This window comes from Panonychus citri, unplaced genomic scaffold (assembly GCF_014898815.1).
Source record: "Panonychus citri isolate SS breed McGregor unplaced genomic scaffold, ASM1489881v1 Contig00139, whole genome shotgun sequence".
Lineage (NCBI taxonomy): Eukaryota > Metazoa > Arthropoda > Arachnida > Trombidiformes > Tetranychidae > Panonychus > Panonychus citri.
Genome location: NW_026515544.1, coordinates 1,889,609 through 1,905,367, shown reverse-complemented (window position 1 = coordinate 1,905,367; position 15,759 = coordinate 1,889,609). Strand labels below are relative to the sequence as shown.

At 27.8% G+C, this 15,759-nt stretch overlaps 2 protein-coding genes and 1 long non-coding RNA gene across 8 annotated transcripts; 2 read left to right on the top strand and 1 right to left on the bottom strand.

Annotated features, from left to right (window-relative positions):
• The first annotated feature begins 52 nt into the window (after positions 1-52).
• LOC128394466 (uncharacterized) lies at positions 53-1,156 on the top strand. Its single transcript, XM_053354795.1, has 2 exons — positions 53-227; positions 429-1,156. Exons 1-2 carry the CDS (start codon positions 162-164, stop codon positions 822-824), a joined length of 462 nt encoding a protein of 153 aa, XP_053210770.1. The 5' UTR covers positions 53-161; the 3' UTR covers positions 825-1,156.
• A 97-nt stretch (positions 1,157-1,253) lies between these two features.
• LOC128394467 (biogenesis of lysosome-related organelles complex 1 subunit 2-like) lies at positions 1,254-2,136 on the bottom strand. Of its 2 annotated transcripts, XM_053354797.1 has the most exons (3): positions 1,975-2,136; positions 1,743-1,896; positions 1,254-1,636 (listed from the first exon to the last, which is right to left on the bottom strand). In XM_053354797.1, the coding sequence occupies exons 2-3, from the start codon at positions 1,866-1,868 to the stop codon at positions 1,436-1,438; spliced, it is 327 nt and encodes a 108-aa protein (XP_053210772.1). In that variant the 5' UTR covers positions 1,869-1,896; positions 1,975-2,136; the 3' UTR covers positions 1,254-1,435. The 2 variants fall into 2 exon arrangements, with proteins under 2 accessions (XP_053210772.1, XP_053210771.1); XM_053354796.1 differs by having other exon boundaries at positions 1,743-2,136.
• A 103-nt stretch (positions 2,137-2,239) lies between these two features.
• LOC128394469 (uncharacterized) lies at positions 2,240-11,106 on the top strand. Of its 5 annotated transcripts, none has more exons than XR_008326371.1 (4): positions 2,240-2,851; positions 2,967-3,565; positions 3,672-4,017; positions 4,997-11,106. It is a non-coding gene; the product is annotated as an uncharacterized LOC128394469 (long non-coding RNA). The 5 variants fall into 5 exon arrangements; XR_008326370.1 differs by having other exon boundaries at positions 3,672-4,038; XR_008326373.1 differs by having other exon boundaries at positions 3,672-6,842; positions 7,053-11,106.
• Positions 11,107-15,759: the final 4,653 nt, after the last annotated feature.

The window sequence follows — 15,759 nt, the reverse complement described above, 5'->3', positions numbered from 1 at the left end:
CTTTGAAAATCGCGCGTTTCTTTTTGTTGTTCACTGTTTTGTCGCCAGATGGCAAATCAGTCTAACTCCAGGAAAAGGTTAAATTATTTTCTTGTTGTTTGGAAGGTCAAACAATTAATTTTAATTAATTTGATCGAATAATTAATTTCTAATTAGTTCCAATGGCTTTGTTTAAGGTTACCCAAAACCTCGCTCGTCGAAATTGGTATCGAACTGGTGTATTCCAGGTAAGAAAAGTGTTTTATTCTCTCACCTAAATGAGCGTTGAGATTTTTCTCAATTAATGTTTACCTATTTTCCAATGTTAAAAAATTCTTTTCTCTTTATTAATCAATTGTTTCAATTTTTTCTTCTGGGCCTATTAATTATTTGAAATTTCTTTTGGTTGATGATTCATTTTAATACTATAACTGATTGGATATGATTAGTTGGCTAGTCGAAATTTCTCTGAGGATCCTGCTCCAACTCCTGTACGTGTATGGAAACATTGGAAAGATGTTCCAGATCATTTGATTAAAACATATTCTGAAAGAGATCCTCATAATGCTGTCTATTCTGATCCAAGTTGGATTGTTTTGAAAAAGAAGCAACTCTGGTGGACTCAAGATTATAACATTAACGTCGCTTTCCCCGATGGTAAAAAGGATCTTTACATAAACAATGTCGTCTTACTCATCTTACTTTTTGGTGGTCTTTACACTTGGTATTTATCTTTAGAGGAAGATATTACTTTATATCGTAAGAAAGTCAAAGAAATGCGATCAAATCCTCCTGATTGGCGTACACCTGCAGATAAACGAGGTCTCGTTTTCTGTGAAAGTTAATTCTTAGGTTTTTATTTGGAGTTTGAAGTCATTAACACACACAAACAAAAACACAAACAACAATAAGCATATTATATGTAAGTCTAATCTCCTTGTTATTTGTACACTTGAGAGGACACACAATGATTTCTTTTCCATCCCTAAGGCTTTAAATTAGTGTTTTGAAAAAAGAGTGTCTCTTTCTCTCTCCAAAACTATATAATACTACACAAAAGAGAAGAAAAAAAAACAATATAATGTAATAAATAATTTGTGAACAATTTACGTTAACACTGCTATTAAAAAATCGTAGTGAGAAAAAAAAATTAAACAGTTGTTTCAACAACAGCTAATTGTTGATTGTAATTGTCAATCTTTTACATACACACACCGGTTGTCAATCTAATTCGTCTAATGATTTGTACACATCTCTCAATGGAATTGTTGTCATTTTTTTTTTGTTTACAATTTAATTTGGAGCATAAAAATGTTTAAGTTATTGAAAATATGGAAACAATTAAAGGATGAAGACAATTTTGGATAATCAACTTTTAGAGAGTAAAAAAAAAAAAAAGGTGAATGAGTTGGTTGAAAGTGGAATGAGATTTGATTTGATTAGTTGAATCTTATTCTCATGAATCGAGTTTTTTAAATTGTGATTCCAATTTCTTTGTATAACTGTCGATTGCGTAGGCCATTTCCTCTAAATTGTTGATATTTTTTTCCAATTTATCAATTTGTGCAAAGTAATTACCCAAAGTGTCGTATTTACTTTTTAATTGGTGATGTGATGAAGCAATTTCTTTACACTGAGTGGCCATCTTTTCATATTTCTGGAATAAAAAGGTAATAACAATTAAGTATATCGACATAAATCGAAGCCTAAGTAAGGTGGCAATCAAGTGATTAATAGAAACAATTAAATGTTTAATTACTAACCTTTGTCGTTACCTTATTCATTTCCTCGAGAAGTTTGTAGTCCTCTAAGGCGATCGACATTTCACTTTTTAAATATTCTTTAGTTTTTGTAGACAAATTAGCAGTTTTTTCTTCAATTGTGGACATGATTAACTGTATTTTTTAATCAAGAAATCTATAATTAAAAGATCATAAAGATTATAATCAAGAAACTATCAATCAATCAATATGAAGGTGTAACTCCAATACAAACCAAACATTAACCCGAATTTAGAATCAGTTTAACTAAAATTTTCTCCCAATTTCTACTAACAGTTACAGTTCAAACTGATCTTCAGTTACTCAAGTTATCAGTTCACTAATTAAAAATGGACACCAATCCGTTGGAACAATTAAATTAATCACAATTAAATTGAGAAAAAAAATGTAACCAAACAAAAGGGAATCAAAAAAATCAAAACAATCGCTAAAAGATATTGGATACAACAAGATACTCGATATTGGTTATGGAAAGAAAATTAAACTTAACTGAGTGAACTGAATCGATTTTAAGTCTGGAATATAATCTAGATCCAAAGTAGTGTTCAGTTGAATTGAACAATTAATTAATTGTCGGGTTAAATTTTCCATTATTTAAAGGTCACAATTAAGATAAATTATCTGTTTGTTTTGGATCGATAAAAGATTAGTTTGTATACGAATTCATAGAGGGCGTTAAGGGTATTGAGAATTTTTTTCTCTTCTTTGATTAAATTGTTGAGTTAATTGTTTTTGTTTCTCTATTTTCTTAATTATCTCTTGTAACTTGATTACTATTATCATTGGAATTATTATTTATTCTGAATCATCCATGTGTGGGTACTGATTAATTCTCTCATGGTGGTTTGGAGTTAATCTGATGGTTGAATAATAAGGAAATGGATCAAGCCGACAAATCAAAATTGGAATTGTAAATCTAAACAAACCTGAAGCAATTAACTCTCTCTCTCTCTCCTCTTGGAATTAGATTTAATCAGTTAAATATTCCGTCATTTCCTTAACAATCATCTTAACTGTCATCTATCATTTGTCTCTATCATCGGATCTAAATCACTTTACCAGAATCTAAATGAATCGGCTTGGAAACACCGGTAATATATTGAAGAGCTTGAAGATTAATTTTTCTAATTCTTTTCTCTTTTTTTTCTTCTATTCTTTCAAATGTCAATTCTACTCTAAATCAAATTGCTTATTTGGATGATTTAGAAGGATAATATTCATGTTATACAATCACAAAGTAACCAAGGAAAATCACACAGAAGGAGAATGGAAAAGCCAATCAAGCTTGATTTTCAATTTTTCTTCCACCAAATCATTAACTCTTGGATTTATGGATTCATTTGACAAAAGGAAAATTATTTTCTAATCAAGTTGACTATTTAACCTCATTAACTTTCTTAATCACCGATAATACACCAAAGGAAAAGAGGAACCTGTTGAAAAGTATATGCACCATGTACCAGGGGAAATTGTTACCCATCATCATCAACATCTCCGATTCATGTAATACAATCAAACATTATTACCAATGGTTTGATTACCTTTTACTGCACCAATTTACAGTAATCAACAATACAACTGCCACTAATCAACAACGATAATATCATGATGATGGAAAGGAAAAGAGAAAGTTGTTCAATTAATTTCTTTGATGAGGACGCCAATGACTTTCTTTTTGCTTAAGTTAATTGACTTGATAAAGGTAATCATACTCATTTGAGTATGAAGTGATCAGTTGATTGTGGTTAATGATAAATAACAAGAACCAGTTATTTATCAAACAAACATACTCTGGCCTACCAAAGGTAATCAAAAGTAATAACTATTCAATGATTATGATTAACTATTTATTTTCATTTCTATCGCTAATATACTGATACATATCATTTCCTTTTCTTTTCACATTTTTAGATTTCAATGTTTTCCAATTGATTAAATTGCTTATTGCTTTCCATCAAAAGGCCAATCAAAGGATCAAAAACAAAATCAACTCAACCATTAACTCTCATTATAACCTTTGATTTCTTGTTGATTATCAATCGGTTTTCATTATTGGAAAATCATTTTCATCATGATGATAATTTTTATGATTCTTTCATTATTAGATTCAAATCCTTTCTCAAATGAAACAACAATTTAACATCCATTAATTGTTGTCGTTTGTCTGAATGTGAGATAATTTAAATAACAAATGAGATTTAAATCGTAAATTGTTTACATTGAGGCGGTAAATTCTCAACGAAACTCAAGAATTAAGGTAAATACAATTAACAATCAGGTAAATATACTCATTTGAAATGATTACTATTTCATAATTACACAATTAATATCATTGATTTAGCGATTAGATGAAAGTTAAGTATGCGTCAAGTGAATCATTGAGATATTTATGGTAAACAATTTAACCTAGAAAATTGAATTAACGTAACACACATAATTCATTGCAATCAAATTAATCATCTAAATCATACACATATAAGATATTGATGATATCAAGTATTAGTTAAGTATAAAAAAATCCCGTTATTTATAATTAACTATTTTTATCTTAATCAGTCAATTCAATTCCGGGGAAAAAAATGATTTTCTTAATTAATTTGGTTATCATTCATCTTACTCATTCACTTACAATCAATGACAATTAACTAAATAACATATAAATTAATTTACTATAATATTAACACACTAATAATAAGGCTTATTAAGAGTCCCCGCAATTTAAATTAACCTTAATCACAATTAATTTGAACACTTGAACAACTTTTCTCTCAATATAAATAACAATGATCATGATTTAAGTTAATTGTCATGATTTGTGTACGTTAAAGGAAAACAAATAACCCAAACTAACATTTAATTGATTTATCTTTAGACAATAACAACTATCATTTCCTCAACAATTAATAAATCATTTTGATAATAATCTAATCTTGTTTCCCACTGACAATCAAACCAATGAAAAAAAGTTTAAATGTCCAAAAGGCAGTTAATTGTTTTCCATTATAATAATAATCACTTAAATAATATAAAGCTTATCAATCATGTCAATCAATTTTAATTATCATGTTAACAGTATAATAATTTGAAAATTTATTTACCTTTCACCTTAAATAATGAACAATTTAATTAATCAACTTTCACACTGGGAAAATGATTGATTCCAGGAATCTTTAATATTCAATAACTAATTAGAATGATATAAATTTTTTTTTCTCTATTCAATTTAATTATAACAGAATCAAAAGGAGAGAGAGAGAGAGACAACCACAGAGAGATAAAATGGAGATGAAGACAATCAACTGATCATAATGGTAAATCATTAATTATATTGATGATTAAATCTAAAGCAATTTATCAACGGATTGTTGATTAGGATTTTGGGATGCGGATCATGATTTGTTTTTTATCATTCAAATGAATCAACATCTTTAAACATTTACATCTTTCCCTTTAAAAAAGGATCAACTTAACTGTGAATATATTAACACATTAACCATTTACAGTTTATCATCATCATCATCATCATCATCACAAGTATGACTCATTGAATACTGATGAGGAAAAGATGAAGATGATGATGACTTTCAGGGGAGAGAGAGAGAGAGAGACTAAACTCCCAATTGCTATCATTAGGGGTCAAGAGTAATGAAAAGATGCTCCTTCCTCTGAAGAGCATCCTCTTCATCCTCCTCCTCATCCTCTTCTTCATCATAACTGAACATTTATCCTCCTCCTCTCTCTTCATCTTCCCCATGACCATTAGACCGGAGTAACAGCAATTTAAACTTGTTAGTTAAATTGAAGAGGTAACTTTCCTAAATTATAATCATCATTATCATCAACCCAATGGTGGTGGTGGTGATAATGATGATGAGTAGTTAGTAGTTATCTTTTTATTATTATTACTGTTGTGTTGTTGTTGTTGTTTTTTATCTATTGATTGTAATTTGAAGTTACTAATTTAATTAATTGCTACCAATCGTAACCAATACCATTTTCATGGTTAAGTATCAACTTAGAGTTAAATTAGTGAAACCAGAAGAATCCTTCAACTAATCATAATCAAATCAATTGATTGTTATTGGTAAAATTTCACTATCCATGTTAATACAACAATTTAATCAAAGTTTTATACTTTTTTTATGATTAACCTTTTCTCATATCAGTTGAAGTAAAAAACAAACAAACCTAATAATCACAATTAAATTATTACCATAATTAGAATTACTATTAATATAATGATAATTTTAATTGTGTTGTATTTTTAGATTGTTGTGGTTAATGTTTGTTTAATGATAATCATTAGTGTTTCGATAATATCTTTTTGTTTCATAATTTGTTTGTAATGTTATCGATTCCAATCGATTCCTATGAGTAATTCAGTAATCGAATGAGTCACCAAATGCTCCCTTTTTGGTTAATATGTTTCCGCCTCCTTCTCATCATCATCTGTCTTTCTCTCTATCTCTCTCTTTGTTGATATTATGTAAAATATCCCATAGATATTTTTTCCCGCTTCATGTGAATTGTGAATTTTTTTTCCTCCGTTTCAAAAGCTTCCGTTGCCATCATTGTCCATCAATTTTCATCACAAAGAGAGAAAGTCTCATTGATGATGCTGATAAAGATGATGGAATCATCATCACGCTCATAGATGATTCTGACTCATTTTTGAGTTTCATCTCTATCTGTCTTTTCCGTCCTCCCTTTCATCATCATCATCATCTCTCTCTCTCTCTCTTTCCCTATTTTCCCTCTTCCACTGCCTCCACAGCTTCAATTGCTGTTTTCATTTTAACTCATGAAAGTTTATCCTCCTTTTGTGATGATGATGATGATAATAATAACAACAAACCCAATAATCCGTCAAAAATGAACGTTAAGCCCAATAGAGAAGAGGAAGGTTTCCCTTTGGAAGGCGCGTGCAAAGTCAAAGTTAAGGTCACCAACACAGAAGAAAAAGTCGAATTGCATCAAAGAGATGATGATGAGCATCAGACGATGATGATGATGATGATGATGCATAAAGAGTGAGAGAGAAAAAAGTGAGCAACTCACCTTCTCTCTCTTTCTCTCATCCAGGTAATACCGGAATGTTGTCAAACAGGTTCCATAATCTTTTCTCATAGGCTTTTCTTTCAAATCTCTACATCTACTCTCACCTTGATTTCCACTTTCCTACCTTTAGATTTTTCTCTCTTGACGTAACTTTCATCTTCTCTTTCCCTCCCTAACCCACCTCATCATCATCATCATCATCATCATCTCTCTCTCTCTACCCTGTTTCCCTAGTTTCTTCAACCCACCTCACTTTTACCACCACAGACTAATACAAAAGCCTTTTCACCAGACAGAGCATGATGATGATGATGGGATGATGATAAAACACTGACAATCAGGTTTCTCTTTCCTAATCTTCTTGATTGTTTGCAATTAAACAATTCACCTTTAATTTCAATCCCCGATAATAATAAAAATGAACACAGTTACCGTTGATTATTTGTTTCCAAATGATCATCATTATATTAATTATCACAATAATAACATTGTCCATTTTTTTATCGTTATTATCATGAAGACAAAAAATCCATAAATGTGACAATAACATTATTTGGACAGTTGATTGAACAACGACAATAATAATAATGATAATTATCAATTGTTATTGTTGATTATTATTTCTGTTTGATAATAAACACAGTAAATAAGGAAACAATAGCCAATTGTAAACAATTAAATTACTTGAATTTAATATTAACTGTTAATGATTTTTACAATCAAACATTTGCCTAATGCTTTTTCATTATTGAATTTAATATTTTATTCAATTCAAATATTTAATTTAGTTTCACATTCACTTAAAAATTTTCACTGTTATTAATTAGTTTTTGTATTATTATTATGGTTGAGCTTAATTAATGTTTTCTGTTTTTAATTGTTATCATTAACCCGCAAGGGATGTTGATGATTTAAATTTTTCATTTGTCATGATTATGGTTACGGTTAAGTTAATCAACATAATGAATGTTAATTTAATCAACGGACCATTTGAGTGACATTTTCAGTTTAATTGCTCCTGATGATCATTTGATTCCTGCAAATAATTTAAAAATAATTTACAATCAGTTAATTATCATTGAAAATTTGAATCTTGAAAGTTTCAATTGTTTAATAAAAACACAATTTATTGATTAATCACTTTTATTGGTACAATTAACTGTTGATTGTTTTGTTAAGAGTTGACAAAAAATTCAATTGATAAATTGTTGACAATTGGGTTAACAATTAAAAGTTTATTGTTGGGATTTTTATTTTGATGGATCAATTTTATTATTAAATTAACTCAGCAAGTTTTCAACAATTAACTAGCTGATTGTTGTATTTATCATATACAGCAAGTGATTAACTTGATTTTCTGAAGCCTAATTAAATTGTCGCAATTAAAAAGAAAGCCAAAGTTAATTAGATTTGAAATGATTCCATGATAACTAAATCAACTAACTAACCAATTAACTTCCTGTTACCCTGAGGAGTGGTGACAATTATATTATTATAATTGTAACAATGATAAAATTTACACAGAGACAATGATTATAACCTTTATTTGTTAATTGACAAGGACAATCAACAATGATGATTATCAACAATCATCAGAATGATATAAATAGACACTTAATCAACATGAAACATTGTCCTTGATTGTTGATCATTTTTGTTTTGTTTTGTTTCATCTTCTTCCTGATATTATGTATCTCAACAATTGTTAATCGTCCGTGATCATGATTGTTATCATAAACTACCAGACAATTAGTTTAATTGTCGTGTAACTAGATTATGATTAAACCTTAATGATTGTTGTAATTGTTTTCAATGAATTACCATGATTACTATTTATCTTTATGGGATTTTTTGAATACGTTCCTGGAAAATATTAAATTGCTCAAAAATGTAAACAATTTACAATCTAATTAGTTAATTGTTTGAGTTTATTTTCTTGTGGAAAAATATTTCAATGTTAGTAATTTCAATTGTAGATTCAATTTACTAATTATTATTAATATTTTTTTTTCCATACCAATCAAATAATAAGTTAATCATTTTAAGTGTAACTTGATTACTTTGAAAAAATCTGAGTAATTTAACCAATCAGGAAATTAAAACTCTTAATTGTTACCAATGGTGTTGATTGTTAAGTCCATTTGAAGGTTATGATGATTATTATTATAACAGGTTTGTTGTAACAGTTAACTAATTGTTTACCTGAATCATTTGATTTTCAAGTGAATTTAAATTGTCTGAATGAAAATGAAATTAAAAACAAAACCTTGAATTTGAATACGTTTGTGAAACAATTAACTTATTACTCACATTAAATGAGTCATTCCTGTGTTAATAGTTAATTAATAGTTGATTAAATATCCTTATGAATGAAATGAGTGAAATTACAATCACATAACATAATCAGCTGATTACAAAAGCAATTAAATGAGTAACAATTTAAATATTTACTTGTTTTACAAAGTTTATCATTCTCAAGTTTCTGATAATTGTAATTTCCCGTTGTAAGAGTCAATTGGGATTCATTGTAAGAAATTAATTCCACCAATTCTCATGAATTTTATATCAATTTTCATGAGGATGAAGATGAAAACGATTGTTATTATTACCTTTGTGAGTTAATTTACTTTTTTTCTGCTTCTCTGTAACGAACTGATAACCAAGAGAGATGATTAAAGAATCGGTTCCAATGATTTACCACAAGTTACCCACTTCATGGGAATTGCTGGTGATCATCAGGATAATAACAAGGATGAGGATGGAAAAGTACAGTTAGTCTTTGGTTTTATATTTTCCATAGAAAAGAAAACATCAAATCAAATTGAGATTCACTTCACGAACTTTTTATTATCATTGAAATTGTATTTCTACATTCAATCGAAACCAATACAATTGTAATTGTATTCCAACAATCAATGTAAACAACAACAACAACAATCATTTATTTCTGACAATCAGCTGAATGATCAACAATCAATGGATCTCAGGAAATTAGTGTTTTCCAATTTCAAGCTTAGTTAAAGTTGAGAAGTTGAAATTTATTGAAATTGTTGATTAGGTGATTGATCAAATGTTTAATTTCAATTGATTACCATGATGATTAACTAACATTTATCATGAAATTTAGTATCAGTTGTTGTTGTCTCTAGTTAATTTTAATTCTTGTCACTTGGTTACCATTGATTGTTATCAATCTATTACTTGGGGTGATTTCAGTTATCAGGTAAAATTTGATTGCTGTGTGATCGCAATTTGTTTTGTCAAGAAAACTAAAACCTAATCATTAACTAACCAACAACAACAATTAACAGAGACACTGACAAACACAATCAATGATACCAACTGATAACTGGACAGTAAGTAATTTATTATTAACCTTTAAATGGTTAATACTGTTCATCTCTCTACCTGTGGATACCACTGATAACCTTTACCACCCCCTAAGGGTTAAACCATTAACTGACCTCAAACTGACCATTAGAAATTAGTCAATCTATTGGGTCACTTGAAGGTAACTTTCACATTCCAATTGACGTTGTACTTTCTTTTCCAGGTAAAAGGTAAAAGGTAAAGAGAAACTTTTTTCACTCTTCTAATGGACAAAACTTTACTTCCAATCCATTTATTGTTCATCTCTAAATATAGTATATTCGTTAATTGTTGTTACCTTTATTGTCCAAATCTAATCGACATGGAAATCGATCAACGATTCGGTCAGTCTATTATTCAATTGTCCAATTTGTGACAGAAGATTAAATTTATTGACCATTGGATGATGACCTATGGCCCCCAGTTTCCAATTGCAATTTATAAATAACTGTAATTACAAAAGTTTCCCTTGTTGACCTTTAAAAATTTGAAATACGAAAAAAAAATGAGCAAAAAAAAAAGTTAACTGTTAATTGTTGTTTTCCAATAAAATGATTAATTGCTCAACATCAACAATTAAACCATGAAAATTAATGTTTATGTAATAATAATAAGTTAATTTAAAACTTGAAAACAAATCATTTAATGATAATTTCTCAGATTTAATAACAATCAAAAACAAAAAGATAATCATTTGGACATGATAATAATAACTGACCATTAACTATAACCAATTGATTTGATTGTAATCATCTTTGTTTTTTTCCCAAACTGTATCATTATAAAATATTAATATATATATGAAATTGTCTGATTATGATTAACAATTAACTGATTATTATTGTTATCCCAGGGCAGAGCAATTTACCATTAAATTAAATATCACATTGACATTATGATTAAGTATCACAATAAATACCAATGGTAATATTTGCATATTAAAATCACATTTATTATCATATTAAAGTCTATGGGAAAACTATGTAACCAGGTAAATAATAAATTCCCAGGTCAGTGGATAATAATAATAATACAATTTAAATTGTGCTCACAACTATTAACCATCCAAATAGCCAAATTAATGCATAATAATAATGATAATCCGTTAATCTGTTAACCTTAATCTTCACGTGTCATTGTAACGGTAAAATTTTGAACCCAGAAAATATCAGGTATCATTTATATTATTATTATTTATATCTATAAGATGATAAATACCTTTGATTTATTTACCTGGAAAAATCTAGTAGCTAAAAAATAACAATACAAAAAGAGCCTATTAAGTTAACTTATTTACCTGTGTATTTATATATTGCCCCGGGCGATTCAAGGATTTACCTTGTTATTTGTTGAAGAAAAGTTTTTCTCCTCAACTAGAATATTTAATTAATCTAATATTAGCTTTAAACTATTGGATTAGCTTCTAGAACTTTATTTAATTTTATTTCTTCTTCTTGTTATTAAATTGTTTGATTTAATTGTTTGATTTTCTCTCTGGGTTAAAGTAAATTGTTTACTCAATGGTTAATCTGATTAACAGGTTGATCAGCATCTTAATTGTTTCTTCTTGCTTTCTCAATAAATGATTATCCTTGATTTTATTTTTGATTACATTTCTGATTACATTTAATATTTGCAAATGATTAACAATTAATAATAATAATATTGCAATTGAGTTTCAATTTAGTTATGATCATCATTGATTAACAACAGTGTTTACTATTGACAATTAAATGTTAAATTGATTTCACCTTGATTGTTGTAGGCCTCAAATTTGATCTGATTTGATTATTTAGTTTTAATTGTTGTTGTTCAACTTCAAGCCAACACAATTACAATTAAACGTTTATAAAGATTGATTTGTATTAAGGAAAAAGTTTTCATTGATTTGGTTTTGTATCAATACATAATCAGAATCGATTGTAGCAATTAAAAGTTTTGAAACTTGAAGATAATTTAATCAAAAACCTCTGAAATTAATTAATTAAATCAGTTTATTTTTCTTTGAATTAATTTGATTGTCAATCAATTCTCATTCAATAATTTACCTGACTGGTTTACTCTATGTAAACATTATCCAGGTTAATCATTGATGATAATTAACTGATTGATTGACTGAAACTATGACTATTTAACTTTACTAATCATTAACGATAACTTAATCATTAACCACAATCAATCAATGATTAATAAACTGTCAACTTTTTTTTTAATCTCTCAATCAAATATATAAATAAATATACTTTTCATATTAATATTTTTTTTTTGTCCTAATCATGATTAATTTTAATCAATCGATGATGGTTAATTACATTGACAATTTAAAGTTGATTATTACCACTTCTTAATTGCAATTAGCATTCATTTCATTTCACTTAATCACGATTAGATTGCAAGTGATTAAATATATATATCATGTAACCGGAAAGCTATTTAATCATCTCTAATTGTAATTAGATATTTACACCAAAAAAAGGCAACAATTAGTCAGATGATTTGTATTGATGGTAAATTAAGTTTTCGTTTAATTGTTGTTGGAATTTTGTATTTTGATTACCTTTTAATTGCTGTTGATTGTTTCACTGATAATATTGAGTATTGAATTGGATAAATAAGCCAAGGTAAACACAAGAGATACTCTTGATTATAATTGTTATTATCATGATTAGTTAATTGTCTTTGGTTTAGGCCAATCATTGGAATCGTTGTCACCTCATTTAGAGTTGATTAAGCTAAGATTGTGATGGAAAATGATTAAGATGTGTAAATAATTACCGTTAATCATAATTGATTTAAAGGTTAACAATCAATTCCTATTCACCTGTTTGATTATCATTTTATTGATTAAATTGTCTAACAATTATAAGTATTAATTAAACAACAACAATAATAATAACAACAACATATTGTATTCATTGATTAATCATCAGATATTTCAATTACAATTAGTAATATGATTTAATCAACAATGGATTAACAATAAACTTAATCGCGAAATTAATTGTTGAACTTTTTTTTTGTTCATTCGCTGCTATTGTATTGGTGTTCAGGTTAATTGTTTGCACTTTAATTAACACAATTATTACCAGGAAATAATGTAATTACCAAGGATATGAAAGGTAATTTAAGATTTCATGGTGATTTGATTAAAGAAAGAGAAATAAATCAAAAAGTTGTTGATGTTAAATTAACTTTAATTGTTATTGATTGTTATGTATTTGATCATCAAGGAAAGAAAAATTAGTTAATCAGTTAATAAGTTTTATGAACGAAAAAAGCAAAACATAATCAATTGAATTTGAAAAACGTAGTAAATGTTAATTACCATGATGATGGCAAAACTTTTCAGTTCATAAAATGAAAAAAAAAGTTCATTCATGATTATAACCAGAATGAAATGATTTCATTCATGTTTACAACCATGAATGATGAGTAAGTGGCTGAGTCATTCCATGAGATATTTATCATCATGAATCATGACGATTACATGATGATGATGGTGATTAATTACGATAAGGTAAACACCGAATCAGTTTCATGCATATAAAAAGATTGAGAAAAAAAAAGGATACAAAATATTTTCCTCTTCCTAATCATCATTGGGCCTCATCATCCTGATCCTCCATCATCATCATCATCATCCTGAGCCTCATCATGTTTATCCCTGAGATTATGCAAAACTTAATCTCATTGTTATTATCCGAAATGAGATTAAATAGTTAATCAGATGTTAAACTATTTGTTTCTCAATAGCAATTAACCAGATTGCAATTTAAACTTTTCCTCCTCCTGATCAAACCTTAACTGCCCAGTAAATGGGTTTTAATTGTCTTAATTGTTATCAGCTCTTTTTCATTGGGCAATATGTTTACTCATTTAATTGAAATTTAAACTGTACACAATCAAATTGCAATAGGATGTTTATCTTAATCACTATCATCATTTACAATGTTGATTGTTGAGCCTAATGTTATTAAGGATTAAACATTAAAGTAAACACATAAGTAAAATTGATTATGTTAATCGATAATTAAATTGATTAAAAGGCAAAATAAACTAATATCAATTGATGAAATTGTTATAATGATAACAATGATAATGATGATGGTGTACCACCCACAACATAAATATATCATCATCTTCATCTTGATCCTCATCAATTTCATCACCAGCGGATGTTTATATTGTTGATTAGTCTTAAATTGGTTTCCAATGAGTGTTAACAATCAATTGATTTTCTTGTATTAAACTAAACTACATTATAAACCATATGGAAAGATAAATGATGTTGATTAGTTGCTACGATCGTAACTAAATTAACTAATCAAAGTGTCAAACCATAATTATCATCATCCTGTTTATCATCACTTTAATTATCAACATCCTCCATTATCAATGAGGATGATACAATTATTTACTCAATAAACAATGATAATGATAATCAAAATGGTGACCACATCAATGATAATATAAACTTGTCATTAGTGTAACAAATTAAGTTGATTTAATCAACTGTATATTCATTTGATTATTTATACATTTGCTTGATTTACTGATTGTTACCATTTAATTAGATAATGAAACGGATTCATGGTCATCAGAATACAGTTAATCAAGTTGATTATCAGTTACTAATCAATTAATTTCTTATACGAAAAGAAAATGTTTCATCAAAAATAATGAAAACCATCAATAAGATTCTGTCAACCTGATAACTATATTTAATTAGATTAGAAAAGTTGATCAACATTAATCACCATCATTAGTGAAATTGTGATGATGAAGATGATCAAAATCAACAGGTAACCATGGTGATAAATCAACATCCTCTTTTGTCAACAATGTAAACACAAAAACTATTTGAAAAGCGAGAAAAAGTTGAACCTTGTTTCCGTTTTAATTTAGTTTGTTGTCTTCATCATTAACGATAAAAATCATTCAGGTAAATGATGACGATAATGGTGATGAGAATGAGAGAGAAAATTTCATCATTGTATTTCCTTTGGTTACCTGGACGATAATGCCAGAAAAAAAGTTTCGAAAAAGTTTGTTGACTTTATCGAAATCGAAAGTTTGATCAGCAAACAAAATAATCTATTAAAAAGTAACAATGTTGACGGTTTAATGGCCTCAGGTGAATGATGATGAAGAGAAAGATGAATTGAATCAGTATCATGATCAACTTTTCAAGTAGAACTTTTTTTTTGTTTCGATTGTAACTTCGAAGACAGAAAGAAAAAGTTTCTCTTCTCAACGAAATCGATTGAAAATTTATCAGGTTTTGTTAATTATTAAATTTACTAATTGTTTATGTTTCGTCAACAATTTGAGTTGGCTAATTTTTGATTGTACATAAAGAAAAATATAATAATGATAATGATCAAATGATTAGTTGTCAGGGTAACTTAATTGTTGTTAATCACTGGAATTGAATAATTAAGTCATAAAAACATGAACATCAATAACCTAATGATAATTTGAAGTGATTATAAATTGTGTGTTATTAGTTAATCGTGTTAATAATCATGATGAACAATTTGTTATATAATCAATCATTAAGGTTGATAATCTG

Coding starts and splice junctions, on each gene's coding strand:
- LOC128394467 (XM_053354796.1), bottom strand. CDS start 1,868: ATGTCCACAATTGAAGAAAAAACTGCTAATTTGTCTACAAAAACTAAA. Junction 1,637..1,742: donor TGAATAAGGTAACGACAAAG/GTTAGTAATTAA, acceptor TTTTTATTCCAG/AAATATGAAAAGATGGCCAC.
- LOC128394466 (XM_053354795.1), top strand. CDS start 162: ATGGCTTTGTTTAAGGTTACCCAAAACCTCGCTCGTCGAAATTGGTAT. Junction 228..428: donor ATCGAACTGGTGTATTCCAG/GTAAGAAAAGTG, acceptor GGATATGATTAG/TTGGCTAGTCGAAATTTCTC.